General features: G+C 42.0%; 1 protein-coding gene across 9 annotated transcripts in view; it reads left to right on the top strand.

The window, feature by feature from the left end:
• Window positions 1–14,919, top strand: part of MAP4K3 (mitogen-activated protein kinase kinase kinase kinase 3) — a 122,304-nt gene that overhangs the window by 48,267 nt on the left and 59,118 nt on the right. For 5 of the 9 annotated variants that reach the window (XM_053242928.1, XM_053242935.1, XM_053242960.1 and 2 more), the window contains one exon: window positions 8,885–8,947. The exons of the other annotated variants lie outside the window; for them this stretch is intronic. In XM_053242928.1, coding sequence (XP_053098903.1) covers window positions 8,885–8,947 — 63 coding nt within the window. The remainder of the gene's footprint in view (window positions 1–8,884; window positions 8,948–14,919) is intronic. 9 annotated transcript variants of the gene reach the window in all.

The raw sequence follows: 14,919 nt of genomic DNA on the forward strand, positions 1-14,919 counted from the left end.
GCAACAGCCACTGAAGGGATGCTATGCTGGGGCTGGATAGGGCCAGTTGCTCTCCCTCTGTTCAATAAGGAGAATCACTACTTTAAAAAATTGCTTCTTTGAGCAAAGAGGAACTTTGTTAGCAGGGGAACTTCCATAAGTTTCATGTGTAACCATCCCAGTTAGCCAAAGACTGATACAGGTCTGGTGGCAGTGCCAGGAGGCAGAGAGATTATTTATCCTTTCATGTCATGTGATAGTTCCAGGTCCCACAAAATCATACTCCAGGCATGTTAAGGCTATACCGCTTAACCCTAGAATCTGTGGGTGCCCCACTTCATTCTTTTCAGTTGTGCCTGGATTTTTCCATTACACTAATGCCTTAATTGCCACTCCTGTGCAACAGCAGAAGTCATTGTCCCAACAATTACAATTATTAGTTATGTCTGAGATTCAGGGCCTTCATCCTCACTCTGTGCTTCATCACCACCCCTAGCACAAATTAGTCCCTGCCCGTGTTCCCACTAAAGTGTGCACACACACAAGTTTTTTTTTAAGGTCCACTCAGTTAATTTTAGATCCTGCTCAGGTTGACCCCACTCTTAATGCACGTACACACACACAAACTGGCTTGATACTTCCGCCCAGTACTAAACTTCTTCCACACACATGGAAAAAAAATGGAACACTGGTCCCTGCTCTATCATTAGAATGTAAGGAAGGAAACAGCCTGTTTGTTCTTAATTTTATTCATTGTGAGTCACTTTAGTTCTTTTTAAAGGCAAGCAGGATGTAGATTAGTAAGAAATAAACAGCTTATTTCAGATTGCCCTTGCAAATATTGCATTCTAAAGTCTCCATCTGATGGCAACAACAACCTAGAATATATAGGCTGCCAGAACACAGCCTGGATAGTCTTCCTGTTGCTTTAAATGTTTCAAAGTATTGGGGTGGAATTGGCGGCTGTGCCTCTTGGCCAGTTCTTCCCACAGGAACCATTACTTGCCCTCTTTCCCTTTCTGCTCTGAAGTTGGAATCTTGCTTGCTACAGCAGGCGGGAAAACAGGTGGGTGGAGGGCCTGGAGGAGAAACCACACTGTAGACACAACAGCTGTATCCTCTTCCAGAATCTTATACCTTTTAAAGGGGAAGGCAGGCTCTTCACATTGTGAGCTGGCAACTCTACAAAACCCTCAATCAGCATATGAGCAATCAGGTGTTGTTGGATAAGCTTCTACAGTTTCTCAGATCATAATCACATGGGGTTCTCATTCTGAGAAGTGTTACTGTCCCTTAAAAAGATGCATTGTGCCTCATAATTACTGCAAGAAATTTTTTCACATGTCTGTCTCAACAGCTAGCCAAGATATAGACATGTGGAAAATGTTTTTGCAATACCAAAATAAAGGAATTCCTTTATTTCAGTTCATCATCATGTACGTTCCGTTTTCTTTGGGAAACAAGTATAGATTTGGTACACTGTTAAAACCGGGCAAGATGTCACTAGAAATTAGAAAGTCTTGGTTGCTAAAATACTCATGAGTAAAATTCAGTCCTGAGCTGTCTTCATCTATTAGAAATGTTCTGGCTTTCAACATTTGTTTGAACTCTGTCCAACTACTTTTTTTTAATGATCTACCTATTTAACAGCTTAATCCTGGATATTTAAGATCTTTTTTAGTGGGAGGGGTGAGGCCAGGGAGGGGGGAGAGAGAAGTAGGTACCAGGCAGATTACATCACTCTATGTCTTTAAAATTTGCATTTCTAGATAATTTTTTAAAATAACGAATTAAACATCTGTATCTTTTCATCCCTCACTGAATTGTGATTGAGAGATCCACCCTTTTCCACATCTCTTAAGGCTATGTTCTGCTTTATTCAGCAACACTTACTTTTAAGAAAGGATGCCCAGGATTGCAATCTTAGAGTAGCTGTGCTGTTGCAGAACCATTTGGACACAGAGACAGCACAAGTTGATTGATTGATTCAGTGCTGTCAAGTCACTCTTAGCGACCACATAGATAGATTATGTCCAGGATGATCTGTCTTCAACTTGGCCTTTAAGGTCTCTCAGGGGTACATTCATTGCTATCGTAATCAAGTCCATCCACCTTGCTGCTGGTTGTCCTCTTCTTCTCTTTTCTTTAACTTTCCCCAGCTTGATGGACTTCTCAAGGGAGTTGGGTTTTCACATAATATGTCCGGAGTATGATAGTTGGGGCCTGGTCATTTGTGCCTTGAGTAAAAATTCTGGATTGATTTGTTCTAGGATCCATTTGTTTGTTTTCCTGGCTGTCCATGGGATCCTCAAAAGTCTTCTCCAGCACCAAAGTTCAAAAGCATCAATACTTTTTCTATCCTGCTTCTTCAAAGTCCAGCTTTCGCATCCATAGAGTGTCACGGGGAAAACCATTGTCCAAACAATTATAATCTTTGTAGCTATAGACACATCATGGCATCTAAATATCCTTTCCAAGGCCTTCATTGCAACCCTACCAAGTGCTAGTCTGTGGCGTATTTCTTGACTGCTGGATCCTTTACTGTTGATGGTCAATCCGAAAAGGCAGAATCTATTCTCCATTTCAATATCTTCATTATCAGTTCTGAGGCTGGTTGCTGTACCCATTGTCATTAGTTTAGTCTTCTATACATTTAGTCGTAGTCCCATTTTTTCACTGTGCTGTTTGACTTTCATTACTAGAGCTTGCAGATCATCTGTGTTCTCAGCCATCATAGTAGTTGCATCAGAGTAGCACAGGTTATTGATGTTTCTTCCTCCAACTTTAAAACCACACTCATCTTCTTCCAATCCAGCTTCTCTCAGTATATGTTCAGCATATAAATTGAATAAATAAGGAGGAACTATACAGCCCTTGTCTTACTCCTTTGCCAATCTGGAACCAGTCTGTTTCACCATGTTCCGTCTAGACTGTGGCTTCCTGTCCTGTATATAGGTTTCTCATGAGAACAATGAGATGTTCTGAGACACCCATTTTCCGAAGGATATTCCACAACTTGACATGGTCAACGGAATTGAAGGCTTTTCTGTAGTCAATAAAGCACATATTAACCTCTTCTTGGTTTTCTATGGATTTTTCAATTGTCCAGCGTGCATCAGCAAAAATGTCTCTTGTTCCTCAGCCTTTTTTGAAACCAGCTTGAACATCTGCCATTTCTCTTTGCACGTAGGGCTCTAAATCTGCGTTGGATGATCCTGAGCATTATTTTGCTAGCATGTGAAATTAAAGATATTGTGCAATGTTTTGCACAGTTAGTTAAGTCTCCTTTCTTTGGTATGAGTATGTAGACTGACCTCTTCCAATCTGTTGGCCACTGTGTCGTTCTCTAGATTTGCTGGCATAGTTTGGTTAGAGCCTTGACTGATTCTTCTTTTGTTGCCTGCCATATTTCTGTAGCTGTTCCATCAATTCCTGTATCCTTTGGACTTGATAATGACCGGAGTGATTATCTAACTTCATCTTCCTGTAGGAGGTTCTTGCAAGTAGAGAATATCTTCTGGAATATCTTGTATGTTGATGTCCCTGCTGTACAGAATTTCAGTATACTCGTTCCATCTCTGTTTGATCTTCTTACTTAGTATATTGTTGTTGTTATTTCTTGTTTACACAGTCAGACAGGTGTTATTGACTGGTTTGTTTTATCCAGACATCGAGTCCTTCCCAAGGACCTGGGATGGCTGAATTTTATTATCAATATTGTTCTTGTTGTTATAGATATCGTCGCAAAATATAGGCTGTTCCTAGTAAAGCTGCTTTTTGTAATTGGCTGATGGTGATTTCTGTGGCCCCTATGGTGTTGAGGTGCTCTTCAAGGTGTTTTGGAATTGCACCCAGGGCGCCAATTACTCCTGGTATTATTTTGGTCTTCTTCTACCACAGCCTTTCAATTTCAATTTGTAGATCTTTGTGTATTATTTTTTCTGTTTCTTTTTCTTCTATTCTGCTATCTCCTGGTATTGCTATGTCGATTATTTTAACTTGTCTGTCCCTTCTATCTTTCTATCTATCTATTCAATTTTTATACCGCCCTTCCAGAAAAGCTCAGGGCGGTACTTACTTACTTAGATGGTACATTGGTGTGGTCTTACTAGAGATGTGAAGGCCTGAAAATAAAATGGAAAAACTTGGTAAAAATGTTCCCCCTGCCCCCAAGGCCAGAGAAGGAAAAACTGGAGTGGGGTGGCGAGAAACTCGTGAAACATTTTCTTGCCTAGAATGATGCAAGAAATGCTTTACAAGGCATGGCTTTAAAATATTTTCACTTTCTGCCCATTGCTCTTTCAAAATAATATCTAATTATGTAACACAAAGATGTTTTATGTAAGACAAATGGAAAAGACTGTATAATTACAATCCTGAATAGTATAGAATTTGTATATAACTCTCAAATCCCAGATGTAGCCATTACGGGATGCACTGTTATCTTTACTAGGGGAGCATACAGACCTAGAGGGCCTTTCTAGGGCCTTTCTTTGCTTGTGAGTTGTTGCCTGTTTTCCTCTAGTTGGCCTGCCACCTTGATATGGAGAATGGTGGATATATTATCCTCCTGATTTGGCCCCTGTTCAGCTTGGAGGTATTCTCATAGGAACATAAGAAACTGCCTCATACTGAGTCAGACCATTGGTCCATTTAGCTCAGTATTGTCAACACAGACTGGCAGTGACTACTCCAAGGTTGCAGGCAGGGTTCTCGGGGTTGGGGGAAGGGATGGGGGGAAATGGAGAAAGATATATGTAAAATACAAAATGTCAAAAAACATTAAATTTAAAAAATGCAAAGTAAGGTGGACCCTGCTTAGCAGAGGGGACAATTCATGCTCACTACCACAAGAGCAGATCTCCTTCGAGCTCTCGCCTCGTAGGACTATGACACTGTGTGGTTTCCCTCCTGCAGGAAACAAGACCTGCCTGCTTTTGTGGAAAAGTTAAAAGAAAGGGGGCAGAAGCTACAAGAGGCTTGCTGTGGGTAGCAAAGCCTCAGGAGAAATCTGAACATTTAAACTGGGTAACTTGAAATCTGCTTACTCTTGATCCCATAGAAGGATACCGTATTTACCCAAATACAAGGCGACTCTGAATTTCGGACAGTGCCTTTAAAAGACTGAAGTTAAATACAACTTATATCTGTACTTACCCAAAAGAAAGAAGACTCTGAATCTAAGATGGAACCAAACCCCACCCCCCCAATATTTAACAGGAATGAAATGTGGGGGGGACCTCTTAGATTTGGGTAAATGCTATAAGCTGCATCATCTTACAGCATCTTTCAATTCTATCCTCTCTAACTTTCAGCGGGTAAAATATCGGGCAAGTCTAGATACCTCAGGTTGCAGCAACTTGCAACTCAATATCTAGCACTACTTAGTGTATCTGATACAGAACAGTCACTGGATATTTGGGGTTGGATAAAGTCATTTTCCAGAGGGAAAAAGGGAGTGGGGCTCTCAGAGCTGTGCTACAGCTGCAGAAGTGAAAGTGGAACATTTGACCAAGAAGGGGAAATGAAGGGAGGAGAAAGAGCAATCTTTATATTTTTCTGAGAGTCTGCTGACTTGAGCGCAGTGCCTGAGGGATGTATCTCAATGGGGAAATAAAGTGTTCTGCACCACAGCTGTGCTCTTCAGTTGAGGGTGGGGAGAGACAGTCCACCCCACTGCTATATGCCTAGGTAGACATCTTAAAGTTTGTGGCTGAATTGGCATCTGATTCCAAATGGGACTAGGAATACCATATGCTGATAGTCGAGGGCGAGTACTGGGTTTCAGTGCAATTGGAGCCTGCAGGAAACCCATGTCTGGAATGGCTCAGTGTCAGTGATTCCGTACAGAATTATGTTGACTTCAGCTAGAAGTCAAGGGATCTCCAAGACAATCTTGTGCAGGAAGCAAAATTGCACAGGGAAGTATCTGGGGTAGTGTCATTGATTTTGCTTGGGTGACAGGAGGTAGGTTCTGGCCCTCCCATAGGATTAACTTGAGTAGGTCAGGTTTACTTCCTTCTTTGGATCTTCGTGTCAAGGTGGGATGGGATCAGGAGGAAGTTTGGGGACAGTAAAGGGTACACCTCGCTGCTGCCGTCCTATGTCTGGGATCACTTTAGGAAAGATGTCTTGGGAGCAACAAATATGTATAGGGTTTTGGGAAGGAGATCAAGTTCAAGGCTGCAGAGGTGGGAAAGGCTTAGAATAAAGGGGATGGCAGAATGTGTACTTTGAAGCTCTACTGCTGAGTTAGGGGGATGATCGGATGGGTAGAGATATTTTACTCAGATAGAGGTGCCAGGACAAAAGGACAAATCTAATTAAGTGACTTCAGAGTTGCTCTGATTGCATTAGGGTGTGGTCAGTCTGCTAGGACATGATTATTATTCTGGGACCTTGTTGTTCCAAAATGTAATTTAGCCTTATTTAGAATGCAGGGCCTCAGGTGTGTCTTTCCTAGGCTTTCTGCCCAAGTTTAAGTGGTTTTGGTTTTTTTGGTTTGGTTTTGGGGTTTGTTTGATTTTTTTGGCCGAAATGGAACCTGACCCTCCTGGCACTAGGCTCTTGTCTCTCTTAGACCCTCTTCGTATACAGGCTAAATCCAAAATGGAGAGGATATAACAATATATATCCAGTTTTCAGCTCTTACCATATTGTCTTAATGCATCTTTCAGGCCTTATAATCTTAATGAATTGGCTTGTAGGTAAAATTGCACATTTGAGACAATAGCTGGGATTAACAGAGCTGCTTAGAAGTCCTTAGGCTTTTTTTCTTTCTAGGATTCACCATTCTTTGCCACAATGTATGGCAGGGCTGCACAGCTGAGGCCCTCCAACAGATGTTGGATTATAGCCCCCATGATTCCTGACTATTGGCCACTGAAACATGGGATGATGGGAATTATAGTCCAAATCCAACTGGAGGGCTGAAGTTGTGCAGAGCTGATTTATGGCTTTGTAGCAGTTTCAGGTTTAACCTTTGGCCCACAGCCAAGTTGTGGTTAACATACAAGAACAGGATATGCCCCGATGTGATAATGCTTGGAAGCAAGTTACGTAAGAACAGCCCTGCTGGATCAGGCCCAAGGCCCATCTAGTCCAGCTTCCTGTTTCACACAGTGGCCCAACAGATGCCTCTGGAAGCCTGCAGGCTGGAGTTGAGGGTATGCCCTCTCTCCTGCTGTGACTCCCCTGCAACTGGTACTCAGAGGCATCCTGCCTTTGAGGCTGGAGGTGGCCTTTAGCCCTCTGATTAGTAGCCATTGATAGACCTCTCCCACATGAAGTTATCCAAACCCCTCTTAAAGCCATCCAGGTTGTTGGCTGTCACCACATCTTGTGGCAGAGAATTCCACAAGTTGATTATGTGTTGTGTGAAAAGGTACTTCTGTTTCTTGGTCCTAAATTTCCTGGCAATCAATTTCATGGGATTACCCCTGGTTCTAGTGTTATGTGAGAGGGAGAAGAAAGGTGCTCTAGGCCCCTGATCATCTTGGTTGCCCTCTTCTGCACCTTTCCCAGTTCTGCAATGTCCTTTTTAAATGTGGTGACCAGAATTGTAAGCAGTACTCCAGGTGTGGCCGCACCATAGTTTTGTATAAGGGCATTATAATATTAGTAGTTTTATTTTCAATCCCCTTCCTAATGTTCCCTATCGTGGAACTGGCCTTTTTCACAGCTGCCACACATTGAGTTGACACTTTCAACAAGCTGTCCACTAAATTGCAGTGCTACATTTGAAATGCTTACAGTTGAGGTGTTGGTCCAGGGGCGTAGCAAGGTTGGAGGGGGCCCAGAGACAAGATTTTAAAATGGGCCCCTCGCTGATACACGCACACAAACACATTTCACAATATATAGTGCACTCACATCCCCATTATGAATATGGTGAATATCTAGTTCACATTGAATCTAGTTTTTTTTACTCTCTGCTCCTGCCAATCTCCAAGAGACTCAACATAATTCATAGGGGGTGCAACATGGGCAGGTGGGGAGTCATGTGATGTGCCTCTGGGGGGTCCCTTGAGGCAGTGGGGCCCCAAGACGACTGCCTCCCCTTGCCTAATGGTAGTTACGCCCCTGTGTTGGTCTGATTCCTCCTTTTATACTATAAGCCACCCAAAACCATCAGAGTCATTTTCGCCTTTGAGAAGGTTTATTACATTATTCAGTAGCTGTATAAAATAGCTAGCTCAGCTGGAAAATAAACTGTGAAAATCATACTTCTTCCTGCTTGATACCAGCTAGTAGTCTAGACACCAGGGTGTTCTCCTCTCCCCTGTCCATCCACTAGGAGGCAGATTTCTTGAAGAAGAAGACAGACTTGGTGGGGTCTTGATTTGGAGGCACACTTCATTTCTAAGCCAGTCTCTCTCATGCCTCCTTGCTGGAAAATAATACTTTAATATTTTATTGTATGTAGTTCTAGGCATATTTTTCCAGACAGTTTCATACAACCTTTAGTTCTCTGCTAACACCAAAGTTAGATATGAATGGTGTTAATCACAACTGATTTGTTAGCTTTTGGCTAAGATGTCAGTTTGAAGATGGTCTGCCAACCCCAGAGAGATAAGGCAGATGGTTCTTCTGGTTGAACTGTCCACGGGAATGATGCAGCTGACTATATACAAAATGTTGTTAATCTGTCTGTGCAAGAAGGCAGAAAGATTGAAATTGGTAGAGCTTAAGTCCACTTATAAATGTACACCTTTTACCTGCTCATGCATTTTTGCTTCATGTCTGCAGGCTATACTAATCCAGCTGTTATGTTGTGTAAACCTTTAGAAACTTTAATAAGTGGTAACAATAGAGCCAGCTATTGTACAAAAAATTCCCTTGTATTTGGATGTCTTTCTGTCTTAAAGTAATTAACTTGAATTTCTGGTCTTTGTCTAATAAACAGCCCGACAGTAACGATTTTTTGGACAGTTCTGAAGAAATATACTACACTGCAAGATCTAATCTGGTATTTTCATCTATTGCTTTTTCTTTGTCAGTGTATGTTTTTGTCCTTTGTTTTTCAAAATTCAGTGTTTTGTGTCATTCTTCTTTTTCCATCTATAGAAAATTCAAGATGTGTGCTAAATTCAGTTAATACTTGTGCAATAAAGCTACTAACTTTAATTAAGCATTCTGACACTAACACTTCTCACAATGAGTCTTACAATCTCCCAGAAGTATTATACTAAAAACTTTGACAATAGTGTTAGCTAGGCTAGTAATTGTATTATGTTAAAGTTATCAGAGAAACTTGAGCATATACATAAGGTGATGAATGGTGTGGAAAAGGGAAGGGGTGGAGTGCGGGCTTATAGTTGCTTATGTAAGCTGAGTAATTCTGTAAACACACAGCAGCAAGTGGGTATTTATTTATACTTCATCAAAAGCTCCCCTTGTTTACTATAGCCAGCAGCTTTCATTTTGATGCAGGTGCTTGATTTTGTCTGTGGCACATGAATGTATATCTTCAGGAATTTGCCTGTCCCTTTATAACTCTGCTCCAGGTACTTCGAACATATGGTTCTTCCAGCTGGCCTGTGACTGCATCTCTAAACCATCTTGCTATCACCATTTCTCAAAACACTCTGACATCATTAAACTTTACCTTCTTTTTTTTAAAAAAATAAAATTTTTAAACTTCTGCCTGTACTTCTGGGAGGCTTAGGAGGAGCAAAATGTGCAATAATTATGACTCTGCAGAAGAAACGTGCACTTTAATAGCAGGAGACCACACAACACACCAGTACATAGTTTATGGATATCTGCACTGAACAGAACATGTGGTGTTCATCATCTGTTTTTACAAAGACTATCGTGCATATTAGGAACTTCAAACTTGATTTTCTGCCAGATATAATTTGACACAGCAAGTATAGTTAGAGAACTGTCAAAAAGTGTGAGAACAGGCTTGTCTTTTAGATAGTTCGTTGACATCTTCAGTGCTTGTGTAGTTCTCAGAAAGTGTATAGTAACTTGTGCACGTGAGTGGCATTGTCAACAGCCATGTTCAAATACTGCTTCACCCCAGGGCTGCTACTCATGGTGAGATCAGGAGCAGGTACAGGTCTTAAGCTCACATACTCCTTCCTCTCTCAAAGGACAGGAGGATTCTCCCATACTCTGCAAGATAGAGCCTTGGCTTCTGTCTCACAGTGTCTGAAAGCACACATGTCTGAATAAGCGACCTCTCAATTTGCTCATTCCTCATGATGAGAAGAAATGGGTGAACTTGAGGCCCAAATACAAGGAGAAAAGTAGTGTTGAATTGAATCTCAGAATACTTGTTACCTTCAAAACAGTTCAAGATAGGCACCAACCATGTTAATCATTAGTCATTTTCTGATGTTCAGTTACAAGTTGCTAAGCATAAACTCTCCATTAGAATGCAAATAAGGCGTTGATGGGAATGAAGTGAACCCTTTGAAGAGATCATAGTTTTTACCCAGGTTTTTGATTCGGCTGGGGAATTGGGACATTCTGGGCCTGTGAAATGGTACAAGGATGTAACATTTTGTACACAGGGAGACAATTCCCATCTACTTGAAATTCCTGATGCTCTTTGTTTTCCAAGCTTTTGAATGTACAATGGTTTGTACTTTTGGATTACCCCTTTAGAAACCCCAGGTGCAATATTGTGTAGATCTTGGACTGATGATTAATTCATATGTAGTAAAGAGAGATTGGATCAGTTCACACATGATGCCAAACTATGATTTGGTGCTGGGCAGATAAGCCTTGTGCTCATTCACTTGTATGGTTTGGTTTGGTATTGCATGCATTGTGACCCAATAACTCCTCCCACTGTTTATTAAACCACTTTTCTTATAAAAATGCAAAGTATTTACAACATAAACATCAACACAAAATACATCTCAAAAGCTCGTGTTGCTGAATTAAGACAAGACATAATAGATGTGGTGCTAGGTCTGTTTGTTTTTGTCTTGCATGCATAATAAAGGTGGTGCATTCCAACTGGTCTGGTCTGGTCTGGTCTCTAAGCTTATCTCAAGCAATAAATTCTCTCATTCTGTTCTGCAGATTTAGACCTCTCCTGAGTGATCTCATTGGCAGGACTCATTATTGCCAGACATTGGAACTGTTAGTGCCTAGCAAACTGTAATCTAACCTTGATAGAATTACCCGTGAGTTTTGGTGTGTTGTCCTTGACACACTTTTAAAGGGAATTTGTATTGAGTACAATTCATGTTTCTGTCACCACCTGAAAATCAAAACATTTAAGGCATCTTGCCCAGTCTGTGTGGCTCCACATTTGTGTTTGTTTCTAGGATGACTGGCTTGATGGGGGGGAAATAATCTTTTGGATATGCATCTCATTTGAGTCTTTTATATACAAGCAGTCTTCCTGGTTCTGAAGCAAAAATGTGCCACTTTGTCAAACTCACACACCACTATTCTTGAATCTTTTGCTAGATGATTAAATGGGAGGACTCAGAATTCATTTGTTTCTCAAAGCTGTGTGTTTGACAGGCTTGTCTGCCAACCTATTTCTGTAACCTCATATCTCTCGCTGCCTTCATTAGGCAGTGTGGTGTAGTGGTTAGAGTGCTGGACTAGGTATGGGAAGACCCGAGTTCAAATCCCCATTCAGCCATGAAACTAGCTGGGTGACTCTGGGCCAGTCACTTCTCTCTCAGCCTAACCTACTTCACAGGGTTGTTGTGAAAGAGAAACTCAAGTATGTAGTATGTAGTAATCTGGGCTCCTTGGAGGAAGAGCGGGATATAAATGTAGTAGTAGTAGTAGTAGTAGTAGTAAATTAAAAAATAGAATTCCAAGAAGCCTTGGAAGGATTTAATGTTGGCTCTGCCAGTGATCCTGTTGATACCCTGGTAGAGAACTGGAATAGTCAGCTCACCAGGGTAGTAGACATGATCGCTCCTAATCGTACTCTCCGACCCGCTTCAAAAATGGCTCCTTGGTGTACGGAAGATCTGCGGGAGCTGAAGCTGCAAGGTAGATGACTGGAGCGCAAGTGGAGGAGACACGACTCGAATCCGACAGATTACAACATAGAGCGCATTTAAATATCTATGCTCTGGCTATACGTGCAGCAAAGAAGTGTTTCTTTTCTGCCCGTATTGCTTCCGCAAGCTCTCATCCAGCGGAGCTATTCAGGGTTGTGAGGGGGATAGTAGGGCCCCCTACTCCCTCAAATCAGAATTTAGAACCATCAGTTGCCTGCTGTGACACTTTTAATGAGTTTTTTTTGTGGACAAAATCTCTCGTATTTGGGTCGATCTAGATCTAGATTTAGACTCCATAGTTATCACAGTGTCAGATACAGAGGTATCCAGCAACTCCTCTTGTGTGGTTAGACTGGATCAATTTCAGCTTGTGACTCCTGAGGATGTGGACAAGCTGCTCGGAACAGTGCGTCCTACCCCCTGTCTGCTTGATCCTTTGCCCAGCATGGCTTATACTATCTGGCAAGGGGGTTGTTGTGGAGAGCCTGGTGGCAATTATAAATACCTCTCTGAGGGTGGGCAGGATGCCTCCTTGTTTAAAGGAGGCAATTATTAGACCTTTCTTAAGAAGCCTGCCTTGGACTCCTCAGAGTTTAATAGCTACAGGCCTGTCTTCAACCTCCCATGGCTGGGCAAGGTGATTGAGAGGGTGGTGGCCTCCCAGCTAGGTCTTGGAGGAAACTGATTATCTAGACCCATTTCAAACTGGTTTTCGGACAGGCTATGGAGTGGAGACTGCATTGGTCAGTCTGATAGATGATCTCCAATTAGGACTTGACATGATCTCCACTTAGGACTTGGCAGAAGAAGTGTGACTCCGTTGGTCCTTTTGGATCTCTCGGCAGCTTTTGATACTATCGACCATAGTATCCTTCTGGAACATCTGAGGGAGTTGGGGGTGGGAGGCACTGCTTTGCAGTGGTTCCTCTCTTACCTTTCTGGCAGATTCCAGATGGTGTCACTTGGATACTGTTGCTCTTCAAAATCTGAGCTTTTATATGGGGTCCCTCAGGGCTCCATGCTATCTCCAATGCTTTTTAACATCTACATGAAACCGTTGGGAGAGATCATCCAGAGATTTGGTCCAGCGTGCTGTCAGTAAATGACACCCAAATCTATTTCTCCATGTCAACATTATCAGGAGAAGGCATATCCTTCCTGAATGCCTGCTTGGAAGCAGTAATGGGCTGGATGAGGGATAACAAACTGAGACTGAATCCAGACAAGACAAAGGTACTTATCGTGCGGGGTCATCACTCAGGAAGCGATATTGATCTATCTGTTCTAGATGGGGGCACACTTCCTAAGAAGGAACAGGTACGCAGTCTTGGAGTGCTTCTGGATTCACACCTTTCCCTAGTTCCCCAGATTGAGGCAGTGGCCAGAAGTGCTTTCTATCAACTTTGGTTGATACACCAGCTGCGTCCGTTTCTTGAGGTTCGTGATCTCAGAACAGTAGTACACTTGGTGGTAACCTCCAGACTTGATTACTGCAATGCGCTCTATGTGGGGCTGCCTTTGTACGTAGTCCGGAAACTACAATTAATACAAAATGCGGCAGCCAGGTTGGTCTCCGGGTCATCTTGAAGAGACCATATTACTCCTATATTATAGGAGTTGCACTGGCTGCCAATAAGTTACTTGGCAAAATACAAAGTGCTGGTTATTAAGCCTAAACAGCTTAGGCCCACGGTACTTAAGAGAGCGTCTTTTTCTGTGTGATCTCCATCGTCCACTGCGTATATTAGAGGAGTTGTCGTCTGTGGCTACCTTCATGTCATCTGGTGGCCACCCAGAGCAGGGCCTTCTCTGTTGCCACCCCGAGACTTTGGAATGCGCTTCCCATGAGAATAGGAGTCTCTCTGTCTCTAGCGGCTTTTAAAAAGTGTCTGAAGACTCATTTTTTTACCCAGGCTTTTAAACTTTTAAACTTTAGACTGTTCTTGATTTGTTTTAACTGTTTCTTTTCAGTTAATCAATTTTAATTGATTTCAATGTTTGTTTATTGTTTTGTTGTGAACCACCCTGAGACCTTGGTTTAGGGCGGTATATAAATAAACAAACAAACCCTGTGCTAACCAGCAGTTGGGTGCCCAGGACAACTTTTTTCCCTTGAGAGCATTTCCTTGCAAGCCTCTTGCCAAAGGTTGAAGTAGATCATCTTTTTAAAAAATTTAAAAAATCAATGTGACTATTCCTCTCCAAATTTTTGGAGCCTTTTACCTTCCATCATTCCCTGGATATGAATGTATATATTAAGCAGTAAGCAGATTATTGACAAAGGAATCTTTTTAATATGCTTCCTGCTACATTATAGTGTCTACCGATCAGGATAGTAAATACTCATTTCAGCTTAGTTTTAATTCGTTTCTCTCTAAAGTTTTAGCCACACAGTTTCACTTTCTCATTCTTCCTTTATCTAAAATGCCAAAGCACTGTATGAGAACCAGGCTGATATATCATACCTGTACATTTGTATTCAAGGGCTGGGGTAGCATAGTGGCTAAGGGATTGAACTAGTTTTGAAAACTATTCTCTCCTTATCTATGCCCTCGTCTGCATAAGTATTACTGGCCTACCTTTTAAAAGGTTATTATAATAGATGACTGCAAACCCCCCACCCCAGCATTGCCATATTCAAGCTTCCCAAATCCGGGTGGCCTAATTTGCACATTATGTAAATTATGTGACATCTAATTTGCATTTATTTATTTATTTGACAGATTTGTATACTTCCCACTCCTCTATCCTCCCATGTGATCGGATTCAGAGTAAAAGCCAGGCAGTCTGGGCAGCACATTTGAAATCCGTGTAAATCCAGGTGGAATTTAGCAGCCTAGTGAAGGAGCCAAAATTCAGGGGCTGCCCTAAATTCCAGGGGACATGGCAAGGCTACCCCACACCGCATCCCTTGCCATTGGGAAAAGCCCTCCCAAACCTTAGACCTTGGTAA

The sequence above is a fragment of the Hemicordylus capensis genome, chromosome 1 (genome assembly GCF_027244095.1).
Source record: "Hemicordylus capensis ecotype Gifberg chromosome 1, rHemCap1.1.pri, whole genome shotgun sequence".
Classification (NCBI taxonomy): domain Eukaryota; kingdom Metazoa; phylum Chordata; class Lepidosauria; order Squamata; family Cordylidae; genus Hemicordylus; species Hemicordylus capensis.